Source organism: Ranitomeya imitator, chromosome 5 (assembly GCF_032444005.1).
Source record: "Ranitomeya imitator isolate aRanImi1 chromosome 5, aRanImi1.pri, whole genome shotgun sequence".
Lineage (NCBI taxonomy): Eukaryota > Metazoa > Chordata > Amphibia > Anura > Dendrobatidae > Ranitomeya > Ranitomeya imitator.
Genome location: NC_091286.1, coordinates 606469440 through 606497436, shown reverse-complemented (window position 1 = coordinate 606497436; position 27997 = coordinate 606469440). Strand labels below are relative to the sequence as shown.

The window sequence follows — 27997 nt, the reverse complement described above, 5'->3', positions numbered from 1 at the left end:
TCCAGCCAAACTGAGCAATCGTGGGAGAAGAGCCTTGGTGAGAGAGGTAATGAAGAAACCCAAGATCACTGTGGCTGAGCTCCAGAGATGCAGTAGGGAGATGGGAGAAAGTTCTACAAAGTCAACTATCACTCCAGCCCTCCACCAGTTGGGTCTTTATGGCAGAGTTGCCCGACGGAAGCCCCTCCTCAGTGAAAGACATATGAAAGCCTGCATAGAGTTTGCTAAAAAACATAATATAATAATTATGTTCTAAGCGGTATGTGAGGAGAAAACCAGGCACTGCTCATCACCTGCCCAATACAAACCCAACAGTGAAACATGGTGGTGGCAGCATCATGCTATGGGTATGTTTTTCAGCTGCAGGGACAGGATAACTGGTTGTCATTGAAGGAAACATGAATCCCGCCAAGTACAGAGATATCTTGTATGAAAACCTCTTCCAGAGTGCTCTGGACCTCAGACTTAGCCAAAGATTCACCTTCCAACAAGACAGTGACCCTAAGCACACAGCTAAAATTACAGACGAGTGGCTTCAGAGCAACTCTGTGACCCTTCTTGACTTGCCCAACCAGAGCCCTGACCTAAACCCAATGGAGCATCTCTGGAGGGACCTGAAAATGGCTGCCCACCAATGTTCAACATCCAACCTGACGGAACTGAAGAGGATCTGGAAGGAAGAATAGCAGAGGGTCCCCAAATCCAGGTATGAAAAACATGTTGCATCATTCGCAAGAAGGGTGCTTCAACTCAATACTGATCAAGGGGTCTAAATACTTATGACCTCGTGATATTTCAGTTTTTCCTTTTTAATACATTTGAAACATTTCTACACTTCTGTTTTTTTCAGTCATGATGGGGTGCAGAGTGTACATTAATGAGAAAAAAATGAACTCTTTTGAATTTACCAAATAGCTGCAATGAAAAATGCAGTGAAAATTTTAAAGGGGTATGAATTAGTGATGAGCGAATATACTCTTTACTCTAGATTTCTCGAGCACGCTAGGGTGTCCTCCGAGTATTTTTTGTGCTCGGAGATCTAGTTTTTTTTGCAGCAGCTGAATGATTTACACCTGTTAGCCAGCATAAGTACATGTGGGGGTTGCCTGGTTGCTAAGTGTTCACGCTGTGACATCACCACACAAACACTGCCGGAAAATGCCGAAGACTGCCGAGTGCAGTGAATACCGCTGGAAGGTAATGAGCGGCCCCGGAAGCAGATGCGGCCGGGAGAAAGCGGGATGGGAGGACGCACCGCTGGACAGGTAAGTATAATATTTATGTTTATTATTAATTGTATGCTTTATTTTACAGGCCCTGGACCCGAACTGGACTCAAACTGTAACACGAGTTTCCTATGGAAACTCGTGTTCGGGACCTTGTGACCAAACACTGTGTTCGGTACGGGTCCCGAACTTTACAGTTCAGGTTCGCCCATCCCTAGTCTTTAGTAATTTTGGTTAGGGCAGTCTCATTGACTCTAATGACATTCGGCTGTGTTTGACGAATATTGCAAAAACAATATTCAATGCTGATCGTATTCGGAACCAAATCCAAACAAATTCGCTCTACTCTAATAATGGATAACTCTTTGAGATGACCAGTGGATATTTGGATACATTTTGAACAATGGTACATGACATATTTGTTGTTCTACCCTGTATGCACACATGGATTTTTCCTCTCTGAACCCTGTTCACACAGGTTATATACAGATGATCAGGTTTTTAAATACATCAGATAGGGATTGCATACATTAGTTAGGACTGCTCTGATAAGGGTATACCGTGAAGATTGGTAGAGCAGCTTAGTATACATTTTTTGCAAAAAACGTATCAACCAAATACCCTGTTTTTTACATCTTTTACTAGCACTTGCGGATTACTGCAACATTTTTTCAAACTGAGTGTTTTTGGTTTTACTATTCTCTTTTGTGTCTTCAGGTTTCTTGGTGGTGTGTGAACATGATCATACAGACTTGTTCACTGTGCAAGTAGCCCATGTGTTCCTGTTTCCATAATTGTTCTCTTGTGTCTACAAGACTGGGGAGTTCCACCACTCCTCTTGGGCTATTTGCACAAAAGCTGTTCTACCCTGTATGCACACATGGATTTTTCCTCTCTGAACCCTGTTCACACAGGTTATATACAGATGATCAGGTTTTTAAATACATCAGATAGAGATTGCATACATTAGTTAGGACTGCTCTGATAAGGGTATACCGTGAAGATTGGTAGAGCAGCTTAGTATACATTTTTTGCAAAAAACGTATCAACCAAATACCCTGTTTTTTACATCTTTTACTAGCACTTGCGGATTACTGCAACATTTTTTCAAACTGAGTGTTTTTGGTTTTACTATTCTCTTTTGTGTCTTCAGGTTTCTTGGTGGTGTGTGAACATGATCATACAGACTTGTTCACTGTGCAAGTAGCCCATGTGTTCCTGTTTCCATAATTGTTCTCTTGTGTCTACAAGACTGGGGAGTTCCACCACTCCTCTTGGGCTATCTGCACAAAAGCTGTTCTACCCTGTATGCACACATGGATTTTTCCTCTCTGAACCCTGTTCACACAGGTTATATACAGATGATCAGGTTTTTAAATACATCAGATAGGGATTGCATACATTAGTTAGGACTGCTCTGATAAGGGTATACCGTGAAGATTGGTAGAGCAGCTTAGTATACATTTTTTGCAAAAAACGTATCAACCAAATACCCTGTTTTTTACATCTTTTACTAGCACTTGCGGATTACTGCAACATTTTTTCAAACTGAGTGTTTTTGGTTTTACTATTCTCTTTTGTGTCTTCAGGTTTCTTGGTGGTGTGTGAACATGATCATACAGACTTGTTCACTGTGCAAGTAGCCCATGTGTTCCTGTTTCCATAATTGTTCTCTTGTGTCTACAAGACTGGGGAATTCCACCACTCCTCTTGGGCTATCTGCACAAAAGCTGTTCTACCCTGTATGCACACATGGATTTTTCCTCTCTGAACCCTGTTCACACAGGTTATATACAGATGATCAGGTTTTTAAATACATCAGATAGGGATTGCATACATTAGTTAGGACTGCTCTGATAAGGGTATACCGTGAAGATTGGTAGAGCAGCTTAGTATACATTTTTTGCAAAAAACGTATCAACCAAATACCCTGTTTTTTACATCTTTTACTAGCACTTGCGGATTACTGCAACATTTTTTCAAACTGAGTGTTTTTGGTTTTACTATTCTCTTTTGTGTCTTCAGGTTTCTTGGTGGTGTGTGAACATGATCATACAGACTTGTTCACTGTGCAAGTAGCCCATGTGTTCCTGTTTCCATAATTGTTCTCTTGTGTCTACAAGACAGGGGAGTTCCACCACTCCTCTTGGGCTATCTGCACAAAAGCTGTTCTACCCTGTATGCACACATGGATTTTTCCTCTCTGAACCCTGTTCACACAGGTTATATACAGATGATCAGGTTTTTAAATACATCAGATAGGGATTGAATACATTAGTTAGGACTGCTCTGATAAGGGTATACCGTGAAGATTGGTAGAGCAGCTTAGTATACATTTTTTGCAAAAAACATATCAACCAAATACCCTGTTTTTTACATCTTTTACTAGCACTTGCGGATTACTGCAACATTTTTTCAAACTGAGTGTTTTTGGTTTTACTATTCTCTTTTGTGTCTTCAGGTTTCTTGGTGGTGTGTGAACATGATCATACAGACTTGTTCACTGTGCAAGTAGCCCATGTGTTCCTGTTTCCATAATTGTTCTCTTGTGTCTACAAGACTGGGGAGTTCCACCACTCCTCTTGGGCTATCTGCACAAAAGCTGTTCTACCCTGTATGCACACATGGATTTTTCCTCTCTGAACCCTGTTCACACAGGTTATATTCAGATGATCAGGTTTTTAAATACATCAGATAGGGATTGCATACATTAGTTAGGACTGCTCTGATAAGGGTATACCGTGAAGATTGGTAGAGCAGCTTAGTATACATTTTTTGCAAAAAACGTATCAACCAAATACCCTGTTTTTTACATCTTTTACTAGCACTTGCGGATTACTGCAACATTTTTTCAAACTGAGTGTTTTTGGTTTTACTATTCTCTTTTGTGTCTTCAGGTTTCTTGGTGGTGTGTGAACATGATCATACAGACTTGTTCACTGTGCAAGTAGCCCATGTGTTCCTGTTTCCATAATTGTTCTCTTGTGTCTACAAGACTGGGGAGTTCCACCACTCCTCTTGGGCTATCTGCACAAAAGCTGTTCTACCCTGTATGCACACATGGATTTTTCCTCTCTGAACCCTGTTCACACAGGTTATATACAGATGATCAGGTTTTTAAATACATCAGATAGGGATTGCATACATTAGTTAGGACTGCTCTGATAAGGGTATACCGTGAAGATTGGTAGAGCAGCTTAGTATACATTTTTTGCAAAAAACGTATCAACCAAATACCCTGTTTTTTACATCTTTTACTAGCACTTGCGGATTACTGCAACATTTTTTCAAACTGAGTGTTTTTGGTTTTACTATTCTCTTTTGTGTCTTCAGGTTTCTTGGTGGTGTGTGAACATGATCATACAGACTTGTTCACTGTGCAAGTAGCCCATGTGTTCCTGTTTCCATAATTGTTCTCTTGTGTCTACAAGACTGGGGAGTTCCACCACTCCTCTTGGGCTATCTGCACAAAAGCTGTTCTACCCTGTATGCACACATGGATTTTTCCTCTCTGAACCCTGTTCACACAGGTTATATACAGATGATCAGGTTTTTAAATACATCAGATAGGGATTGCATACATTAGTTAGGACTGCTCTGATAAGGGTATACCGTGAAGATTGGTAGAGCAGCTTAGTATACATTTTTTGCAAAAAACGTATCAACCAAATACCCTGTTTTTTACATCTTTTACTAGCACTTGCGGATTACTGCAACATTTTTTCAAACTGAGTGTTTTTGGTTTTACTATTCTCTTTTGTGTCTTCAGGTTTCTTGGTGGTGTGTGAACATGATCATACAGACTTGTTCACTGTGCAAGTAGCCCATGTGTTCCTGTTTCCATAATTGTTCTCTTGTGTCTACAAGACTGGGGAGTTCCACCACTCCTCTTGGGCTATCTGCACAAAAGCTGTTCTACCCTGTATGCACACATGGATTATTCCTCTCTGAACCCTGTTTACACAGGTTATATACAGATGATCAGGTTTTTAAATACATCAGATAGGGATTGCATACATTAGTTAGGACTGCTCTGATAAGGGTATACCGTGAAGATTGGTAGAGCAGCTTAGTATACATTTTTTGCAAAAAACGTATCAACCAAATACCCTGTTTTTTACATCTTTTACTAGCACTTGCGGATTACTGCAACATTTTTTCAAACTGAGTGTTTTTGGTTTTACTATTCTCTTTTGTGTCTTCAGGTTTCTTGGTGGTGTGTGAACATGATCATACAGACTTGTTCACTGTGCAAGTAGCCCATGTGTTCCTGTTTCCATATTTGTTGTTAGGCCCAATTTTAGAAATATACAAGCCCAATTCATCAAAGTATTTTAGTCAAATTTCTGTAGAGAAAAATAAACTTGGAAGGGACACAAAAGTTCAATAACGTCTTATCTGGGTTGATAGTGTTGAGAAGAATACGCACTAGTGCTCTCACTGAAAGAGGTCTAGGCTGCTGTAGACCCACGAGAAAGGAATCAAAAGTGCTGTAATGGTGTTTGTTCATATGCGCTGCCATCAGTTGATAAGAAGACAGGAATACAGAAATCAATTTCTGCGGTTTATGCGTCAACGCGTTTCAAAGTTTAAAACTTCTTCATCAGGACAAAACCACAGTAATAATCGGTTTCCTATCGTGGCTTTGTCCTGATGAAGAAGTTTAAAGCTTCAAAACGTGTTGACACATAAACTGCAGCAATTGATTTCTGGATTTCTATCTTCTTATCATCAACTGATCGCAGCGCAGGAGAACCCACAACATTCCAACACCTTTGTCAGATTTTTGGTGTAAATCACTTTGAAGTGACAAAATATTTTTTACACAACTTTTGACGCTAATCCTGGCTAACTCCATCACAAGGTGCTGAGTGCGCATGGGACAATGAAAAGAGAAGCGTACCCGACAAATTTTTAAAAACTTTGCCATCTTAATGGTGCAAGAAAATAAGGGAACATCAACTTAACGTTAGCTATTTGGGAACTACAGGGGATTTCTATGCACGGATATGTCAGAGCAGCATAAATGTGTCTACAGTTAGATGAAAACACAATAGGTAAAAAAAATATTCTTTATTATATCATTTAAAATTGTGGTACAAGAAAAGTCACATGTGGTATTAGCAAATGTTTATGTTTCAGCCTTACGTATAGCATAATGCCAAAATGCTGAGGATTGCAAAGATCACACATGGATTTTCCTGTACCACGATTATAAATGATGCAATAAAGGATATTTTTTAGCCTACAGTGTTTCCAGCTGGACTCTAGACATACCTTACATAACATAACTTAAGCTAGTAAAGTACTTTAGTCCGTGACTGGACTTACATTTCTGATGAGGCTTAAAAAAGTGAATGACAGGTATGAGTGTAACATCAGCATACCTGAATGCTGCTTCCCCCTCCCCCAGCAGGAACGCCAACATACTCAGCGCCGCAGCTGCCCAGTTGCATCCTCTGTTCCAGGTCTCAGCGCAGGTCTCCTGGCAGCACACTTAGGGTGCGCAAATGCATGCTCCTTGTCTACTAAAGAGACAGCGCATGCACCGGATGTGTCCCCTGCCTATAGTTGGGAGGCACTTAGTACTTTAAACACCTTCACCTGTTGGAAGGTGCCTGAGCAACATTAATAATAATAATAATAATAATAATAATCTTTATTTATATAGCGCCAACATATTCTGCAGTGCTTTACAGTTTAACAGTTTCAAACACAACAGTCATAAGTAACAACATTAACAATACAATAATTAAAGCGAAATAAGATGACCCTGCTCGTGAGAGCTTACAATCTACAATGAGGTGGGAGAGATACAAAGTACAGGTGTGTATTTACAATGATGTATGTACAATGACGGTCCAGCCATCTTCAGGGGGTGGGGGATAGATGGAGATAGTGAATGGGCTACACACACACAAACATAACATGACTTTGATTACTGAATGTGATAGGCCGCTCTGAACAAATGTGTTTTGAGCGAGCGCCTAAAACTATGCAAATTGTGGATGGTCAAATATCTTGGGGCAGAGCATTCCAGAGGATTGGCGCAGCGCGGGAGAAATCTTGGAGTCGGGAGTGGGAGGTACGAGCGGGCAAGAGATTGTATATGGGATGTGAAGGAGAGATCGGAGTCAAAGGTAACACCCAGACAGCGCGCCTGCTGCTGGGTTGTTATTATGGTGCCACCCACGGAGAGGGAAATGTCAGATTTAGGGAAGTTACTAGATGGTGGGAGCAGAAGAAGTTCAGTTTTGGAGAAGTCCAATATGACCAATATGTCACGATTCACACCGTGACCGTCACCCCTACGTCATGGATCGGGGTGACTTTAGGCCAACAGACGGCTATCACATGTGCAGGGGGGCTTATCTTAGCTATCCCTCCACTGCTACAATGTGATGAAAAAAACCACATGAGTCCATTGACCTCTTAGTTTACAGCAGGGGCTTATTTTAGGTATCCCACTGCTCTTCAATATACCACGAACTGCAGGGATTTATGTATATCCCGCTTTACAGTTCCGTTTGAACTTGCAGCTCTCTGGCGCCCCCCTTACCCTCATTAGTTTTAAAATAGTCTGCAAGCTGCAAAATCCATTGTCAAGTCCATTTTCCAGTATCTGAATTACCTGTTACCAGAACCTGAATCAGTTCTGCCTTTCTGAACCTGCCTAACTTGAACCAGTACTTGCACCTGCTACCATCCTGTCTGAACTTGTATCTATACCCTTAAACTGTCCTGCTATTCATTTATGCCGGAACCCTGAGCCAGTCCTACGGTCCTGAATATGCACTGTCTGAACCAGCTCCAAAATTTGTCCTGTTAGTGATCCTCTTTATTCCCTACCAGCTACTCAGAGTCCATACCTTCGTCTCTGTCTCCTTTGGGTCAGCTGCTGTGGTTCCAGGCTATGTCCTGGAGTGGTACCTGGCAAACACCTGCTCCTCAAATCTAACCACACCATCAAGGGCTCTAGTGAAAAACCAAGTGGTCGCTTAGTTACGCCCCTCCAGATTCTCCCCATTTGATTTTGCAGTGGGTCGACTCCCACTAGTGTGAGTGAGATGCTCCTTCTTAACCTGTTTAAGTAGCAGATGCCTCTTAAAGGGGTTGTCCATCCTTGGAGTACAAGTCGGCATTGTGCACTGTGAGGATTTTTCGGTCCTCATTTGTATACTTCCGGCCACATTCCGACTAAACGTGTCTGGTCTCCCATGTGGTCACATGTGCTGTGAGGATTCACAAGCTTACAGTAACAGAGTGAATGAAGCATTGTACCCTAAGGCCAGGTAACCCCTTTAAAGAATTTTATTGATGCACGTCTAGGTAACCCCTTTAAAGAATCTTACTGATGCACGTCCAGCATTAAGACAATATACAAATACCAGTCATAATGAGTCGGGGCCACAGTGTTTACATTTTTCTAGACAGTATCTAAATAGGAAGATAAAAGCTATACCCAGCACTTCATATACAAGTGGACACTTGGGAGGTGGTATCACGCTTCTAGAATTCCTCTTTGAATTGCTCAGTCTAAACTCATCTTTGACTCTTTTCAGAATAAATATTTGACTAGCTAACGTTCAATTTATTCTAATCTGTAAAACACAAACGCGGCTTTATCTTTTTTAATAATTTACTTTTTTTCTCTAATATAAAACTAGATGAAATGTCCACTTCACTGAATTGAAACAACTTCCCCTGGTACCGATGCTTCTGTTCTACAGCTACGGATGAATAGGTTAAAGTGTTTTAGCCTGCTGAATGTTATATAATAGTATCAGATAAGACAGAGAAATAATGAGATGGGATTGACCAAAGCAGACAGCATGACAGTATTCATAATCTAAATGTGAAAACACTTTTTCTTCTGAATATGGTTATGAATTCAGTCTAAATTGCATTTACCTGGATTTAATTATAAACTGAAATGTGAAGGTTGGGGACCTGCAGAGCTGGTAATTGTGACTTAAATCATGCTTGATATGACAATATTAAGAGGTTTCAGAGCATGAAGATAGGGCATCTTGTTTTCAGATAGCTAAAGGATACATTAATCAGCCAAAACATTACAGCAAGTCCCTCTTGGGCAACCGAAACAACTCAGACCCGTGAAGGAATGGGCTAAACAAGATGTGTGAAGGTGTCCTGTGATATCTATCATCAAGACATGAACAGTAGATCCTTAGTTTTGATTAGGGATGAGCGAATATCTTCAGCTCCCTCCTTATCCGTATAGCTATAGCGTTTACCGAATAGCTGCATCAGGAACCTGTATACCTGGAGCACTCCTGATAATCAGCTGATCGGCCGCAGCTGCATGAGCCACGGCGGTGTGACAGTCACAACATATGCATGGGTAGCCTGTTTGTTGGGCTCTCCATATATGTGTTGTGACTGTCACACAGCCGCGAAACATGCAGCTGCGGCCGATCAGCTGATTATCGGGAGCGCTCCAAGTTTCCAGGTTCCTGATGCAGCTATTTGGTAAGCGCTATACCTATACGGATATGGACTTATACATAGCTATCCACTCATCCCTAGTTATGATGTGTGATTTGAATAGATCATATTTGTTTCTCCCAGAACATCTCGAAGATGCTTGATGAAATTGGCATCTTGAGAATTTGGAGCCCAAAAGTCACTACGTGTACTGACATCATTCTGTCATAGTAGGCAGTAACTATTTTAGCAATTTTTGCAGCAGTAGCTCATCTGTGAACCAACAGTGACAATGTCCATGACCCTCATGACGGTTTACTGGTTGTCCTTCCTTGGACCACTCTTAGTAGGTTATTAACCCTACATACTGGAACACTTCACAGGACTTGCTTTTTGTAGATGGTCTTATCTCATTATCTAGCCACCACAATGAGGACATGGTCAACATTTTTCAAATTGTTATGCTTTGCCTTTTTCGTTGTTTTCAACACATCAGCTTCAAATGAAAACTTGTCTACTTGCTTTTTAAAGAGGTACTGACACCATCATCATTAGTTGGCCCAAGGTACCTATTTTGTCGCTAGTCAAATTAGATTGCACTGGGGGGATTTCGTTCCACTTGTAGTCCATGGTTTAATTAAAAGGGCTGTCCGGCCTTCGGCTACAAATCTGCAGTCACTTTATGTGACTACATACTTGTGAAACCTAACATCATACGCACTGTGAGAATTCTCTGATGCCAGCCCCATGATTTGCATATATCCAGTCCCATTTCGACTACACTTGTCTGCCTTTGCTTAATACACTTGGAATGAGAGAGGCTGTGCTCGTCTAGTCAGTACATGACTGCATGTTCTCCAATCCCATACTTGCGATCACGCGCCCGCCGCAGGCACCAGAGAATCCTCCCAGCGTTCAGTGTGCACGCGATGTGAGGATTCACAAGTCTGCAGTCACATAGAGTGACAAAATTGTAGCCTGAGGACGGACAACCCCTTTAAGCAATTCTCATAGTGTCAAAACGCCTTTTTCAGTGCAGGTATTAGCAAATAGAACATTGAGGCCTTCTGACAGGTAACAGTAGTGCCAATGTTTTATTTTCCAGTAATAGTTAAGATTTTGTTCCAAAAAGCATGGACATTAATCTACCTGTACTGTCCCATGTTGGGCTCCATGCACACAGTCATATTGTAGTTCTAGCACAGAGTTTCATAGCCCCTGATACAGCATCCATCTTTGTCTAGGGAGACTGTGTCTTTATGTGCCTTCAATTTTATAAAGAGACATACAGAGGGATCTTGAAGAAAAACAATTTTGCCATATTACATATTACATACGTATTCTTATTCTCAATACCCCTGTATAATTTCTGCAACAAAACCACTGGAGTATAGTCAGCTACACCAGATGCTCCTTTCTAGTAAATTAGAAATAATACAATTCTCAATCACATGCTGTAATTAATTCAGCAGTTTTTAGTGTTTGCGACTATTAGGTAAAGTTACATAATTTTACCTATCCACATTGGCTTTAATAAAGCCGAACATTTTCTAACCATATGTATTATACCATGCATTCAATAGTAATAATAGACATTAACCAGGGGCATAACTATAGTTGGTTCACGGGCTGCAATTACAACCATGCCCAGGAGCCTGGGGAGTGGGAGAGAACAAAAAGATCAGTACTATTAAAGACCACCAATGTTTAGGCCCTGTTGGGACTTTGCCATTGAGACATGCAAGTACTGAAAAAAAGTACTTTGGGAAACCACGAGCACTGAAAAAATGGACCTCTTGGGTCCCTCGTAGGTTTACAGGTTTGGATGTGACTGCAATCTGAGCACCCCTTATGGTTACACTAATGGTGATTGGACATTTTTATAAGTAACATAGTAACATAGTAACATAGTAACATAGTTAGTAAGGCCAAAAAAAGACATTTGTCCATCCAGTTCAGCCTATATTCCATCATAATAAATCCCCAGATCTACGTCCTTCTACAGAACCTAATAATTGTATGATACAATATTGTTCTGCTCCAGGAAGACATCCAGGCCTCTCTTGAACCCCTCGACTGAGTTCGCCATCACCACCTCCTCAGGCAAGCAATTCCAGATTCTCACTGCCCTAACAGTAAAGAATCCTCTTCTATGTTGGTGGAAAAACCTTCTCTCCTCCAGACGCAAAGAATGCCCCCTTGTGCCCGTCACCTTCCTTGGTATAAACAGATCCTCAGCGAGATATTTGTATTGTCCCCTTATATACTTATACATGGTTATTAGATCGCCCCTCAGTCGTCTTTTTTCTAGACTAAATAATCCTAATTTCGCTAATCTATCTGGGTATTGTAGTTCTCCCATCCCCTTTATTAATTTTGTTGCCCTCCTTTGTACTCTCTCTAGTTCCATTATATCCTTCCTGAGCACCGGTGCCCAAAACTGGACACAGTACTCCATGTGCGGTCTAACTAGGGATTTGGACAGAGGCAGTATAATGCTCTCATCATGTGTATCCAGACCTCTTTTAATGCACCCCATGATCCTGTTTGCCTTGGCAGCTGCTGCCTGGCACTGGCTGCTCCAGGTAAGTTTATCATTAACTAGGATCCCCAAGTCCTTCTCCCTGTCAGATTTACCCAGTGGTTTCCCATTCAGTGTGTAATGGTGACATTGATTCCTTCTTCCCATGTGTATAACCTTACATTTATCATTGTTAAACCTCATCTGCCACCTTTCAGCCCAAGTTTCCAACTTATCCAGATCCATCTGTAGCAGAATACTATCCTCTCTTGTATTAACTGCTTTACATAGTTTTGTATCATCTGCAAATATCGATATTTTACTGTGTAAACCTTCTACCAGATCATTAATGAATATGTTGAAGAGAACAGGTCCCAATACCGACCCCTGCGGTACCCCACTGGTCACAGCGACCCAGTTAGAGACTATACCATTTATAACCACCCTCTGCTTTCTATCACTAAGCCAGTTACTAACCCATTTACACACAATTTCCCCCAGACCAAGCATTCTCATTTTGTGTACCAACCTCTTGTGCGGCACGGTATCAAACGCTTTGGAAAAATCGAGATATACCACGTCCAATGACTCACCGTTGTCCAGCCTATAGCTTACCTCTTCATAAAAACTGATTAGATTGGTTTGACAGGAGCGATTTCTCATAAACCCATGCTGATATGGAGTTAAACAGTTATTCTCATTGAGATAATCCAGAATAACATCCCTCAGAAACCCTTCAAATATTTTACCAACAATAGAGGTTAGACTTACTGGCCTATAATTTCCAGGTTCACTTTTAGAGCCCTTTTTGAATATTGGCACCACATTTGCTATGCGCCAATCCTGCGGAACAGACCCTGTCGCTATAGAGTCCCTAAAAATAAGAAATAATGGTTTATCTATTACATTACTTAGTTCTCTTAGTACTCGTGGGTGTATGCCATCCGGACCCGGAGATTTATCTATTTATCTATTAGATAAAGATATCTTCATGACCTCCCTGCTAAACTCTCGCACCTCTCTAGTCCATCCTTAACCCTGCTGCCTGACTAATCCACCTCACTCCAAGCTACTCCACCAATTCTTCCCTCTGCATATCCCTTAATTTGCTCTTAAGTCCCCAATATATCCAGTTCAAACAACTAACACTGAACTACAAGGTCGCCCATAATCTGTCTCCTCCATATATTTCTGAACTAGTCTCCGGATATCTTCCAACACGTAATCTCCGGTCCTCCCAAGACCTCCTCCCCTCTTCCACACTCATACATTCCTCACCAAATTGCCTGCAAAATGTCTCCCAACTATCCATCATCCTTGGGGATTCTGGCGCCCAACACCTCCGATTTCTCGCCACACTTGCAGCTTTCAGGTGAAACTTGAAAACACATTTTTTCAAGAAAGCTTACAGCCTGTAATAACTTACCTCACCACCACAAGGCTTCCGCAACTCACCACCTAGTGTCTCCCCTTTACCCTGTAGACTGTAAATCCGCAAGGGCGGAGTCCTGTCACCTTTGTGCCCATTTGTCATTGTTATTTTCTTGACTGTAATTTTTATTTGTATTTTGTATGTAACCCCTTCTCATATTCTGTACCATAGAATCAATGGTGCTCTAAAAATAATGTCACCTGTTTTTTGCTATGTAATCTGAGAGCACCATAATGTAAAGAAAGAGCCTGATTACAGCTATGTGTCAATTACTGATCTGTGTTTTGCTGTTTCAATATTTTTCAATGCAATCAGTTGTTTGTCAGCAGGAGATTATCACTACAAGACTAGGTGTCCTGTGCTTGCAAGTCCAATCACACCCCCACCACTGACTAGCCGCTCTCTGTCACTATGCAATGCACACAGACAGCTGTGGTGTGAGCGGGTTTTACGCTCACAAACTGATTCTAACAAAACTGCTCACCCAGTAATCTAAGTGACACATCACTGTCAGACCTTACATAATGCTGCTCTCAGATTACATAGCAAATGCCTGCTGACAGATTCCCATTAAGTACTTTTAATCATTATAAGAGCCTACACACAGTTTCCAAATTAATTGATCCTACTCCCTTGTAGGGAAGCCATAAGTGTCTATTCAATAACACAACACTTTTTACATATGATGTCCTTTTATATCTTTCATATGGATTGAAACTTCTCAAGGGTCTTCCTTGGTTATGTGCATATGACGTCTTTTCTAGGTAGGCCAACCCACCAAGTTTTTAAGAGGAAGATGCTTCAGGAAACCAATGGTTTCTTTTTGTCTGAAGCGTCTCTTTTTTTTTAGCAATTTTTCTTTGTAATTTTCTGAGCGCTTTTTCCGGTATTTTTAGTTGAAGTTTTTTAGCATTGTTCCAAAATTTTGATGATATAATTTGTACTGTCGTATTATGGAAATTTTTTAACTCCATTAAATAATGAAGAAGTGGTTTTTGAAACAAAAATGCTAACAAAACACCCAAAATGTTGCTCAGACATCTTCCCATAATCTTTTGAGCCTTTCCAATGACATGATTTGTAAGGCATGGAGCGACTTCAAAGCAGAAAACACCTAAAGAATGGAATTTTTGTCAGTGTTTGGCCTCTTTGAAAACCTGAAGTGGTTAAAAGGCTCTCAAAAGCCCAAAAGATCAAAATGCAAATGTCTAGTTTTTTTGAGCGATTAGACCCTGCTTAATAATTTCTGGAATTAGCCTAGCTTAAAAAATACAATGTGTGCAAACCCTTAAAGTCCTTCAAACATATTTTGGGGGGAAGTAAGAAAAATGAATCTAAATGACTTTGGCATATATACCGTACTGGTTCTATCTATAATCTATTATTGCAAAATAAAATACATTCAAGATTTCTTTCATTATCCAATTCCATATTTATAGGCAGGCAATCCAATATCTATGTTACAGGAACTAACTGATAATTATGACGTCTGCTTTCTAAATTGTTTTATAATACCTATAAAACTGTAGAAAGTAAAAAAGTGTCACTACTTACCCCTACTCTTTGTACTTCCATAAAGATTGCTTTTTGAAAGGATCTTTCCCATAACGGTAGATCACTTCCCAACTCTGTACTGAAGTAATGGCTTTTACCATGTCCAACTAAAATATTAAAACAATATGGTCGTTGATCTTCAAAATCTTCACTTTGATTAATATTTAAATATAGATTTTCTTGAATCCAGATTTCATCAGCAGGCCAAACCTAAAAGTGAAATGTTAGATACAGAACACATGAGAAGATATTAATGGTGATGTTGCTACCAAAATCCTAATGCCCCATCCCTTCTGAGACACACAGTATGCCTAAACCGCCGCTATTGTCCACATTTGGCATTTCTGCAGTAATAAGCGCCTGCTTATTTTATCAGGTCCATGTCTCCGGAAGCAAAAGCTAGGCACAATGTATGGGCACTACAATGTATGGGCACTACAACGGTAGATTTGCAATTTTCACTCTTTCATCCATTGTTGCTTTTTTCTGTAGAACACCCATGGAATCAAAATAGTCATTACACCTGTAGCTAAATTCCTAGAGGGGTGTAATTTTCAAAATGAGGTCACTTGAGGGGTAATTCTACTTTTCTGGCACTTAGAGGCTCTATATATGGAGACCACAAACCACTCAAATTTGTTCTCCAAGTGTCAAATAGTGCTTTGTCCCTCCTAAGTCTCACCGTACGACCAAGTAGTACAGTACAGCCACATATGGGGTAGTGTCACTTTCAACTGAAATCACATGACAAGTTTTGGTGCCACTTTCACCCATTTTTCCATGTGAAAATGTGAAGTATGGTGCTAAAACCTAATTTTTGTGGTAAAAATGTAGTTATTTTTTCATCACCGCCCAATGGTATAAAATTCAGTGGCGTGTCGTGGCGACACTATGATCACTACAGCCTTAATTCATTAAGAGGAGTAGTTTGTAAAATGGGGTCATCTATGTTGGGGTCTACTTTTCTGGCACCTCAGGGGCTCTGGTAATGTGACATGGCACCATCAAGCCATTCCAGCAAAATCTGAACCCCAATATCTCGCTCCTTCCCTTCTGAGCTTTGCACTGTGCCTCAAAAGTAGTTTTCGACTACGTATAGGGTATTGGTGTACTCAGGTACAATTGTATAACAAATAATAATGTTAATTTCCTCCTATTGCCTTTTCTGAAAATTAAAAGTTTGGGGTCAAAGCAACATTTTAGGGAAAAATGGTCATTTTCCATTTACTCAGCCCAATGTTATACAATTCTGTGAAACGACTGAATGTTAAAAATGCTCACTACACACCTAGATGAATTTGTTGAGAGGAGCAGTTTCAAAAACGGGGTCACTTTTGAGGGTTTCTCCTGTTTTGGCATGACAGGGGTTCTTCAAATGTGACATGGCATGCGCAACCTATTCCAGCCCAAATTGCGCTCCAAAATTCATATGGCACTTCTTTCCTTTCTAGCCCCTTCCATTCACACAGTAGTTTTGCATTAAACATGGGGTATCAGTGTACTCACGAGAAATTGCACAACAAATTGTACAGTCTATTTTCCCCCGTTGCTCTTGTAAAGATGAAAAATGTGGGGTAAAAACAACATTGTAATCATTTATTATTTTTTTACGTATGTTTGCATATTTTTTTTACATAGTTCATAAAGTTGAAAAAAATTTCATTTTGCAATCTTTGCTCCTACATTTATTTTCTGGTCATGGATATCCAAGTTTCTATTTTTTCCCTTGTGGGAGTGTCCTTTCCGGTAAGATAGTGTGATCGTGAACTGTGTGCTTCATCTTGTAGGCTGCATTCTTGATTAATTGATTCAAGAGCTAAACTTCAATGACTTCAGTTTTTTCCGCTCCATGTGCTTTCCTTCTTTTCTATAGAGTACTTTCTTGGTCCTCCCTGAGCTTGTACATGCATTTTCCCCTCCCCACATGGAGATTATTTGACTATTTTCAAATTTGGTTACATTTGCATTAAGGAACCAAAAAACGAAAGAGTGAAAAAAATATATGTGGCCTTTAAATTAGAAATTCAATTTATTTTGATTAACAATTTACTTAATATATAAATTTAAATAAGGACACTTACCTTGCTAACTTTAAATAGAACCTCACAGAGGTTATACATTTTTTCTGCTCGCGCCCAGTCAAGCGTGCTGACCTGTAAGTAAGGACATGAAAAATTACCCTCCAACAAACTTACAATTTAATTTGTCAAATTCAATATCCAAAATTCCAATTATGGTTTTATTACTAGTACATAACTGGAAAAAAAATGCTAAAAATTTCCAGAAACCGGAAATGTAGTAACATATTTTATATTCACCATTTTCCTACTTTATCCTGGAGGATCTCCATCTCTGCAAATAATATTTTCAAATGCACGTTTTTAAATATTTTTGACTATTTTATAAATTTGGCACCTTTTAAATGAAAAAAATTCACTATAACATAATAAGAAATATGCTTTACCACTGTGACAAAAAGTTATTGAAATACAATTTTTTTTTTGTGTATCGCATATATTACATTGATGATTCTGAATGTAGTATAAATTCAAAGTGAAGCAAAAACCTTAAGTAATTTAGTATATATCATAGCCACTATTATGGAGCTCTCTTGGATGTAATCACTGTCTTGTAACAGATGGAGATGCATTTTGTTGATAGCAATAAACAGTGAAATTAGTTTCTAACAAAGCAGTAAATATAAATTTATGATCCAACATTATTAATTTCTGCATTTTATCCCGTATGTGTATGAAAGGATGTCACAAGAATCAGAATCTTACCCAAGGATTCTCTACGGTTAAAAATCCAGCTGGTCTCATATTACCCTCCACCTGTTTTTCTGTCATCAAAATGACCTCGAAATATGGTAATTACCTTTAAACTTCAAATGTAAGGGCAATTCCCAAAATGTTAATATTTCTTGCATGGGCTCACATTGTAAAATGAAAAATATTCAGCCTATAAACAGTTACGGTACGTAAAAAATAACCAAACTTCATTATTTTATTTGCTTCCTTCTAAAAACTATTCTACAGTGCTGTTTCCTTGCTTAGTACATGCTTCTTTAGAAGCTGCTTTCAGCTGTTGCTCAGAAAAGATCCATAAACTATATTCAAACATATTGTGCATAGGAATTTTCCTGTCTGTGCCTCTATGTTTCCCACGTGATATTCAGACAGGGGATTTCTCGCACTCTGATTGCTTTATTATAGTGGACGGATCTTGCCAAACAGCAGTTGAAAAAAGCTTTTAAAGAAGCATAGACTGGGCGTTGAATCAACACTGAAGCATAATATTTGGGAGAGAAGGAAGAAAAATAAGGCAATGTGGTATATTACAAAAATGCATAATGTTAGAAAGCCTAGAGGATAATAAATAAAAAATTAGTAACTTCATAAAGAGTTTTTGTTACTGTATTATGTGATGGCAGATCGAGTAGACCATCATAATCTGAACCTTGGGGTGTGTGACCACAAAGACTCAAGATTCCAAGAACATAGCGCCCATGGCCCTTTCGGCATCTTTTGCTTGGAACCACTCTTTACCAAGCAATTTGCACAGAACTGCAGCGCTACTAAGTTGGAAGTATTTACGGTATATTCAGAAAATAAAATTTGCAAAAAAATGTAGAAAAAATCCAGCAAACAGATTCTTTAAAAAATAGACAAAATATATATAAAAAAAACAGATTCAACATCAATGAAGTAGCAGACGCGTTTCAAACACAGCCCTCAGTCACTGAATAAAAAAGTTATCTATAGTCTATAATTAAGTCATGTCTTGTGTGGTCACATCCAATGATCCAATGCAAGAACAGAGGTAATATAAGCACACTTAAAGGGCCACTGTCACCCCCCTCCAGCCGTTATAAACTAAAAGAGCCACCTTGTGCAGCAGTAATGCTGCATTCTAACAAGGTGGATCTTTTAGTTTTGTGTTCATGTATTACTAAAATAAAGCGTTTAGAAACTTTTCAAAAATACCTATCTTTGTCCACGGAGGCAGGTCTGAAGCCTCCTCTTAGAAGCGCCCAACTGCCGTCAGTCATCTGTTGGGTTGATTTTCGCCGCCCCCTCAGCGCTATTATTGTGTGAAATCCGGTGCCTGCGCTCTGCTCTTCTGCCTTGCGCAGGCGCATAGAGCACTATCCGTCCGAGCGCTGGTGCCGGGTTCCTTTCTGCGCCTGTGCAGTCAGTGCGGCCAGCCTGTTACTGAATCCCCGCCCCGCACTGTGTTATGCAGTATGCACAGTGCGGGGCTGGGATTCCTGGGCAGGCGCACTGCGCTTGTCAGACGCTCCACAGGTCCCCCGCCTTCCAGCGTTGTTCTGTGCGGCTGTTCCAAACGCCGGCAAGGATGCCTGTATATTCCGGCAACGCTGAAAGGCGGGGGACCTGGGGAGCGTCTGAGAAGCGCAGTGCGCATGCCCAGGAATCCCAGCCCCGCACTGTGCATACTGCATAACACAGTGCGGGGGATTCAGTAACAGGCTGGCCGCACAGACCACACAGGCGCAGAAAGGAACCCGGCACCAGCGCTCGGACGGATAATGCTCTATGCGCCTGCGCAAGGCAGAAGAGCAGAGTGCAGGCGCCGGATTTCACACTATAATAGCGCTGAGGGGGCAGCGAAAATCAACCCAACAGATGGCTGATGGCAGTTGGGCGCTTATAAGAGGAGGCTTCAGACCCGCCTCCGTGGACAAAGATAGGTATTTTTGAAAAGTTTCTAAACGCTTTATTTTAGTAATACATGAACACAAAACTAAAAGAGCCACCTTGTTAGAATGCAGCATTACTGCTGCACAAGGTGGCTCTTTTAGTTTATAACGGCTGGAGGGGGTGACAGTGGCCCTTTAAGTGTCAAAATATGAAAAGTTAAAAATATACAACCAAGCTTGCTCAATTATTCATAATTCTAAATTACATAATTTCCATACCAAATAAAATTGGTAGCATAGAAATGGGAGATCCAGCATTCCTATCAAGATATAAGATTTATGGCTTTATTGTCCACAAATTATAATCCAGCTCACACCAGCAGGAGATTCATCTGATGCGTTTCGAACAAATAAATGTGCTAAGTCATATCATGAAATATAAGTAGTAGACAGTCACCACTGCAATTTACATGGTGTTGGTACTCATGCAGTATAAAGTAGGAAAAGGCCAAGTATGGTGCAACCTGGCAGGTCAACTTTTGTGAATTTGGCACAGAAACTTTTACTGTAAAGTGTTGTTTACACCGTTGAACCTGCGGTGGTAAATAACTGACGATTGGCCACTAGTGTTGAGCATTCCGATACCGCAAGTATCAGGTATCGGCCGATACTTGCGGTATCGGAATTCCGATACCGAGATCCGATACTTTTGTGGTATCGGGTATCGGTATCGGATCAATAGGGATGTGTAAAATAAAGAATTAAAATAAAAAATATTGATATGCTCACCTCTCCGGCGGCCCCTGGACATCACGCTGGTAACCTGCCGGCTTCTTTGTTTAAAATGAGCGCCTTCAGGACCTGCGAATGACGTCGCGGCTTCTGATTGGTCGCGTGCCGCCCATGTGACCGGCACGCGACCAATCAGAAGCCGCGACGTCATTCTCATCCACAAAACTCCTAATTCTAGGAATTAAGGACCTGCGAATGACGTCGCGGCTTCTGATTGGTCGCGTGCCGGTCACATGGGCGGCACGCGACCAATCAGAAGCCGTGACATCATTCGCAGGTCCTGAAGGCGCTCATTTTAAACAAAGAAGCCGGCCGGTTACCAGCGTGAAGTCCAGGGGCTGCCGGAGAGGTGAGCATATCAATATTTTTTATTTTAATTCTTTATTTTACACATCCCTATGGATCCCAGGGCCTGAAGGAGAGTCTCCTCTCCTTCAGACCCTGGGAACCATGCGAATACCTTCCGATACTTGATGTCCCATTGACTTGTATTGGTATCGGATATCGGTATCGGCGATATCCGATATTTTTCGGGTATCGGCCGATACTATCCGATACCGATACTTTCAAGTATCGGACGGTATCGCTCAACACTATTGGCCACATAGAAGACAATCAGCGATCGTGTAGCAGCCTGTTTAGACAGGGAAACTGAACCTTCAATTTTCACACAACAATCTGTGCACATAGATGATCATTGTTCTCAGTAGCACGTGGAGGACACGTGCTGACGGGAACAGTAATTTTTATGCAAGCTTAAAAGTAATTTTACCCATTGAATGGGCATTTTGTCAATTGTTGGGTGATTGATAACCTATTAACACAACCCAATTATCAGGAAACATGCACTCATCTATATACATATTTGTCTAAGGGGTACTTTCGTCTGTCCATCTGTCTGTCTGTCTATCACGGATATTCATTGGTCGTGGCCTCTGTCTATCATGGAAATCCAAGTCGCTGATTGGTTGCCGCAAAACAGCCACGACCAATCAGCGACGGGCACAGTTCGGAAAAAAATGGCCGCTCCTTACTCCCCGCAGTCAGTGGCCGGCGCCCGCTCCATACTCCCAGCACCCCGCAGTGTCCCCGGCGCTCCACTCCATACTCCCCGCAGTGTCCCCGGCGTTCCGCTATATGCTCCCCGCAGTGTCCCCGGTGCTCTGCTCCATACTCCCCGCAGTGTCCCCGGCGCTCCGCTATATATTCCCCGCAATGTCCCCGACGCTCCGCTCCATACTCCCCGCTCCCAGCAGTCAGTGTCCCCGGTGCCCGCTCCATACTCCCCTTCGGTCACCGCTAACAAAGGGTTAATGCCGGTGGTAACGGACCGCGTTATGCCGCGGGTAACGCACCCCGTTACTGCCACTTTTAACCCTGTGTGTCCCCAACCTTTTACTATTGATGCTGCCTATGCGGCATCAATAGTAAAAAAAGTAATGTTAAAAATAGTAAAAAAACAAAAAACCTGCTATACTCACCCTCTGTTTTCCGCTGAGGCGCTCGCGTCTGCTGCCATCTTCCTTTCCTAGCGATGCATTGCGAAATTACCCAGAAGACCTAGCGGTCTCGTGAGACCACTAAGTCATCTGGGTAATTTCGCAATGCATTCTGGGAACGCAAGATGGCGGCAGCCACGCGCCCATCAACACAGCACCGTTGGATCCCAGGAGGCGGAGAGACAGAACGCTGAGGAGCAGCGACCAGAATGGTGAGTATGTTAAACTACTAGGGGCCCTCGGATCGTTAGGTGAGTATGTTTATTTTTTATTTTTAAACCTGTGACATACGTGGCTGGGTAATATACTATGTAGCTGGGCAATATACTACGTCACTGGGCAATATACAGTACTACGTAGCCGGGCAATATACTACGTCGCTGGGCAATATACTACGTGGCTCTGTACTGTATACTACGTCACTGGGCAATATACTACGTGGCTCTGTGCTGTATACTACGTAACTGGGCAATATACTACGTGGCTCTGTGCTGTATACTACGTAGCTGGGCAATATGCTACGTCACTCGGCAATATACTACGTGGCTGGTCTATATACTGTGTGGCTGGGCAATATACTACGTGACTGGGCAATATACTACATCGCTGGGCAATATACTACGTGGGCTGGGCAATATACTACATCGCTGGGCAATATACTACGTCGCTGGGCAATATACTACGTCGCTGGGCAATATACTATGTCGCTGGGCAATACACTACGCGGGCTGGGCAATATACTACGTGGCTGGGCAATATACTACATGGCTCTGTGCTGTATACTACGTCGCTGTGCAATATACTACGTGGCTCTGTGCTGTATGCTACGTGGCTGGACAATATAATACATGGCTGGACAATATACTACATGGCTGGGCAATATACTGCATGTCTGGACAATATACTACGTGTCTGGGCCATATACTACGTTGCTGTGCAATATACTACGTGGCTGGGCAATAAACTACGTGGTTGGGCAATATACAACGTGGCTGGGCAATATACTACATGTCTGGGCAATATACTACGTGTCTGGGCAATATACTACGTGGCTGGGCAATATACAACGTGGGCTGTGCAATATAATACATGGACATGCATATTCTAGAATACCCGATGTGTTAGAATCGGGCCACCATCTAGTTCCCAATAACCATGCTGTGTACATTCACCCAAATAGCCCCAGAAGGAACATACAGAGCAGACTGTAATTCCTCCACACAATAAGACACAGCACAAAAAGGGTTTGTACCAAATTATCATCTATTTACAATTTTCTTACTATAGCCTATCAAAAGACATCATAACAACAATGTTGAGTAAAGCTTTTTCCCAAGGTATTTTGATGGGAAAAAAAATGTTACCGCCTTTGTACTACCTTGCACTATACTGACAAATGGTTGCTATGGAAACAGCAAAATGGCTACTTTTTCCGTGGTATCTAAAAGGTATTCAAACACTGTGAAAAGTCACATTTATAACTTTATTAATAAATATTTCACGCATAATGGATTGTGAAATTATGGGTTTTTAGCTACCAGTCGCTTAATTTCTATTTTGCATTATATATTAGTGAAATGCATTCATATTTGTTCAAATTATATTTCTAATGAGTAAAGTGGGTCTGATGTACATTCTATTCTATATTATATGCCTAAAATGTATTGTCACCATTATAGCGCTCTAAGACATCTAATTAAGTAGCTAAAGACTGCCAGAATGTGTTTTGATTGTATAGACGCTTGTTCCACATGATATTGAAGAACTAATTTCCTTCTATAAATGTGCCGACATCTGGTGCCACTGTATGGTACCTATTAATAAGATATTGTCCAAAGAAAATAGGGAATACCTCAGTAATAAAAGCATTTAATGGCACACGTGGCATTTTATCTATCATATTCAAAAAATGTCCATATGCCACTGAAGGAAATTGAAGACATATAGAAGTACAGCTTTGATGCATACTGAGGTTTTCCTTCCTCGAAAGCAATGTTTAAAACCATCAGCCACTTAAATGAACCCAAATTTAATAAAGCTTTCCATATTTTAAGACTCACCATGAACCTTTACAACAACAAAAGGTGCGGTGATTGGATAAGAAGGCATTCAGAGTGTGTCAAGATGGGACTATAATGAAGGAACCAGCGTGAACTCTGTAAGTATCATAATCAGGACAATGTGAGAACAATGATTATGAATAATTTTTTTTTTATTATTTATTTATTTATTTTAACCTATAGCACCATAAATTTCACAGCGCTTTACAAACATCATCATCATCACTGTGTCCATTGGGGCTCACAAACTGAATTCAAGATCATCATGTCTTTAGGGTAATCCCATGGAAAAGAAATAAACCCCTTGCATATGTTGTCCTGGGAGGAATTTGAATCCAGGACCCCATTCCTGCAACACAACAGTGCTAACCACTGAGCCACCGTGCTGACTATTATCAATTATTGTCACGCTGGGTGACGGATCAGTAAGTGCACAACAAAGGGGAATGGGAGGCGGGAGCCGAAACAATAGGGAAGTGGGGAGTGGAGACGGGTAGGCAAAACTAAAATATCCCTGACTGCCCTAACTGTCCCCATATAGGTTCTACACCTATCGGCGAGCAGGAACCTAATCCCTGCATGACCCTAGTGATAGGCCCTGGTTAGGGAGGGGATGGGGTGAGCACTAGTCAGTTCACACTATAACTAGACAAAGAGGGTGGACAAACAAGGTGACACTTAGCTTGAGAAGACAACCGAGATCTCATGTCATGCCAGCAATTTTCCAACAGTCCTCTGAGAGGGAACTAATCGACTGTTAGAACATCCAACTAGACAGACATATAAGAGCTAACACCAGCAACGTGCTGCAGCCACGGAATGAATATAAGCGTTCAGCACAGGTGTCTAATTAGCAGTAGAAGGTGGAGGTAACCATGGGGTCCTGAAAAAAAAAAAAAGACTTTTTGTATGTGATTTTTTCAATAAATGAACCTTTTTATGCTTCTATGATGTTGTTTGGGACATTTTTGCTCTATTTTTCTGTTTTATTAGAGATATAAGAATCAAGAAGTTGCTTGAGCTAATCGCAAAGACCTTCTACAGCCAGATCCAGGATGTCTGTCTGTCACACCTGACACACCCATAACAGTTATTTTATTTTTGGAAACTAATCCAAGCCGCTTGAAAAAAAAAATCCCTGCTGGCAACTCCTTTAAAATAGATAGTGCATCCTTTTATCTTTAGGAGCACACCACTTCCCATCCTCCCATCTCCATGCTTGCACTCTTGAAAATTGATAAATTTGACTACCAGCATGGTCATGCCACAGGTCTGAACTGTGTACTTTCCCATGCTGAATCAGTGACAGCAGCATAAGAGTAGTCCCTAAAACCTGCTGGATCCATTGATCTGGCCAGCTTGAGAAGAAGGCTTGAAAGCCCTAAAGAAAAGTACTTGCAAGTGGGGGCTCCATGTCTACGGAACTGGCCAACTCTTATAAGCTACGATGGTGGGCAAGTAACCCAAGAAACGAGCATTACACTATACAATTTTTAAACTGTTGAGAATGGAGAGGATTTTCAGTAAAAAGTACATTTCAAATTTGGTTGTATATACAAGCCTTTTGCACTTTTTACCCATATAACGAGATGAGTGAACCCTTTAAGCTTACAACTTTTCCATATACATGAGTCTTTAAACTCGCTGTAAAGTATTCAGGTTTGACTATTTTGTAAGCAATGTTGTCAGCCAAGCGTAACTTCTGCAGAGCGTAAATGTTTCTTATTTATAGAAAACAGACCATTTCTCCATGAAATTATTAAAATAACACAAATATATCCCCCAAAAAATCTAAAACCGTTTGCTCACACATTCTCAATACTGTTTTTCTCTGAAAAATGATAAGAAGCGTAAGGCAAAATACAAATGTAAACACAAAGCAGTCTACCCCACTGAGAACTTCATTACACCAAGAACAAATAACAGTCAGACGCTGTATTCATGACAGCTGTGTTGTGCGTAGGAGCTTTTCCAAAGCACTTAAAACGCTGCTGTCCTAGGTGATTAATACTCATTCATGTGTGCAGATTTAAAATCCATATCCTTCCCAAATACATACTATTAATTATTTTATTAAAATATTAACCTAAATTATTATAAAAGTACACAGATTTAAAAAGACACTGGGATACATATTTTTATATCACGTTCATGCAGTATATATTTTGGGAAAAAAATATTGCCAATGTACATGCTACATCATATAAGTATTGAATTATCCTTGATGAACTGTACAGTAAATCGAGTCATTCAGCAGCTCCATATCTATAATATAACGCTGGGAGCGTCACTCTGTCCGAAGCCTCTATAGACAGCGCAAGCGCAAGCGCCGGCGCAGTCTGGGCCTCACAGAGCGACGCTCCCGGGAGATCGCGGTGTGCGTTCACACTGAACGCACACCGCGATCTCCACCGCAGAAGCAGGGACCGCCAGGAGGGTGAGTATCGGCCTATATTCACCTGTCCCCGTTCCATCGCTGAGCGGCGCCATCTTCCCGGTCTTCGGTCTGTGGCCTTCAGTTCAGAGGGTGCGATGACGCGCTTAATGCGCGCCGGCGCCGCCCTCTGACTGAACAGTCACAGCCAGGAGACCGGGAAGATGGCGGCGCTCAGCGATGGAACGCCGGACAGGTGAGTATAGCAAGTGCTGGGGGGGCCTGAGCTGGCGGCGATACCGGCACCTGACCCCCACAGCGTGCCGGTGTCCCCGCCTGCTCAGGCCCCCCAGCACTCGGCGCCGAGCGGGTCAGAGGCAGTATGGGGATGCAGGATGGAGCAGCACATAAGGATGGGGACGCAGAATGGAGCAGCACATAAGGATGGGGACGCAGGATGGAGCAGCACATAAGGATGGGGACGCAGGATGGAGCAGCACATAAGGATGGGGACGCAGGATGGAGCAGCACATAAGGATGGGGACGAAGGATGGAGCAGCACATAAGGATGGGGACGCAGGATGGAGCAGCACATAACAGTATGGGGACGCAGGATGGAGCAGGACATAAGAATGGGGACGCAGGATGGAGCAGCACATAAGGATGGGGACGCAGGATGGAGCAGCACATAAGGATGGGGACGCAGGATGGAGCAGCACATAAGGATGGGGACGCAGGATGGAGCAGCACATAACAGTATGGGGACGCAGGATGGAGCAGCACATAACAGTATGGGGACGCAGGATGGAGCAGGACATAAGGATGGGGACGCAGGATGGAGCAGCACATAAGGATGGGGACGCAGGATGGAGCAGCACATAACAGTATGGGGACGCAGGATGGAGCAGCACATAAGGATGGGGACGCAGGATGGAGCAGCACATAAGGATGGGGACGCAGGATGGAGCAGCACATAAGGATGGGGACGCAGGATGCAGCATGAACATAAGGATGGGGACGCAGGATGGAGCAGCACATAAGGATGGGGACGCAGGATGGAGCAGCACATAAGGATGGGGACGCAGGATGGAGCAGCACATAAGGATGGGGACGCAGGATGGAGCAGCACATAAGGATGGGGACGCAGGATGGAGCAGCACATAACAGTATGGGGACGCAGGATGGAGCAGGACATAAGGATGGGGACGCAGGATGGAGCAGCACATAAGGATGGGGACGCAGGATGGAGCAGCACATAAGGATGGGGACGCAGGATGGAGCAGCACATAAGGATGGGGACGCAGGATGGAGCAGCACATAAGGATGGGGACACAGGATGGAGCAGCACATAACAGTATGGGGACGCAGGATGGAGCAGGACATAAGAATGGGGACGCAGGATGGAGCAGCACATAAGGATGGGGACGCAGG

The 27997-nt window shown here is 41.9% G+C and overlaps 1 protein-coding gene across 1 annotated transcript in view; it reads right to left on the bottom strand.

Annotated features, from left to right (window-relative positions):
• Positions 1-27997, bottom strand: part of SNTG2 (syntrophin gamma 2) — a 1048529-nt gene that overhangs the window by 157971 nt on the left and 862561 nt on the right. The window contains exons 13-14 of the mRNA XM_069728000.1: positions 17260-17331; positions 15179-15388 (exon numbers count right to left, since the gene is read on the bottom strand). Coding sequence (XP_069584101.1) covers positions 15179-15388; positions 17260-17331 — 282 coding nt within the window. The remainder of the gene's footprint in view (positions 1-15178; positions 15389-17259; positions 17332-27997) is intronic.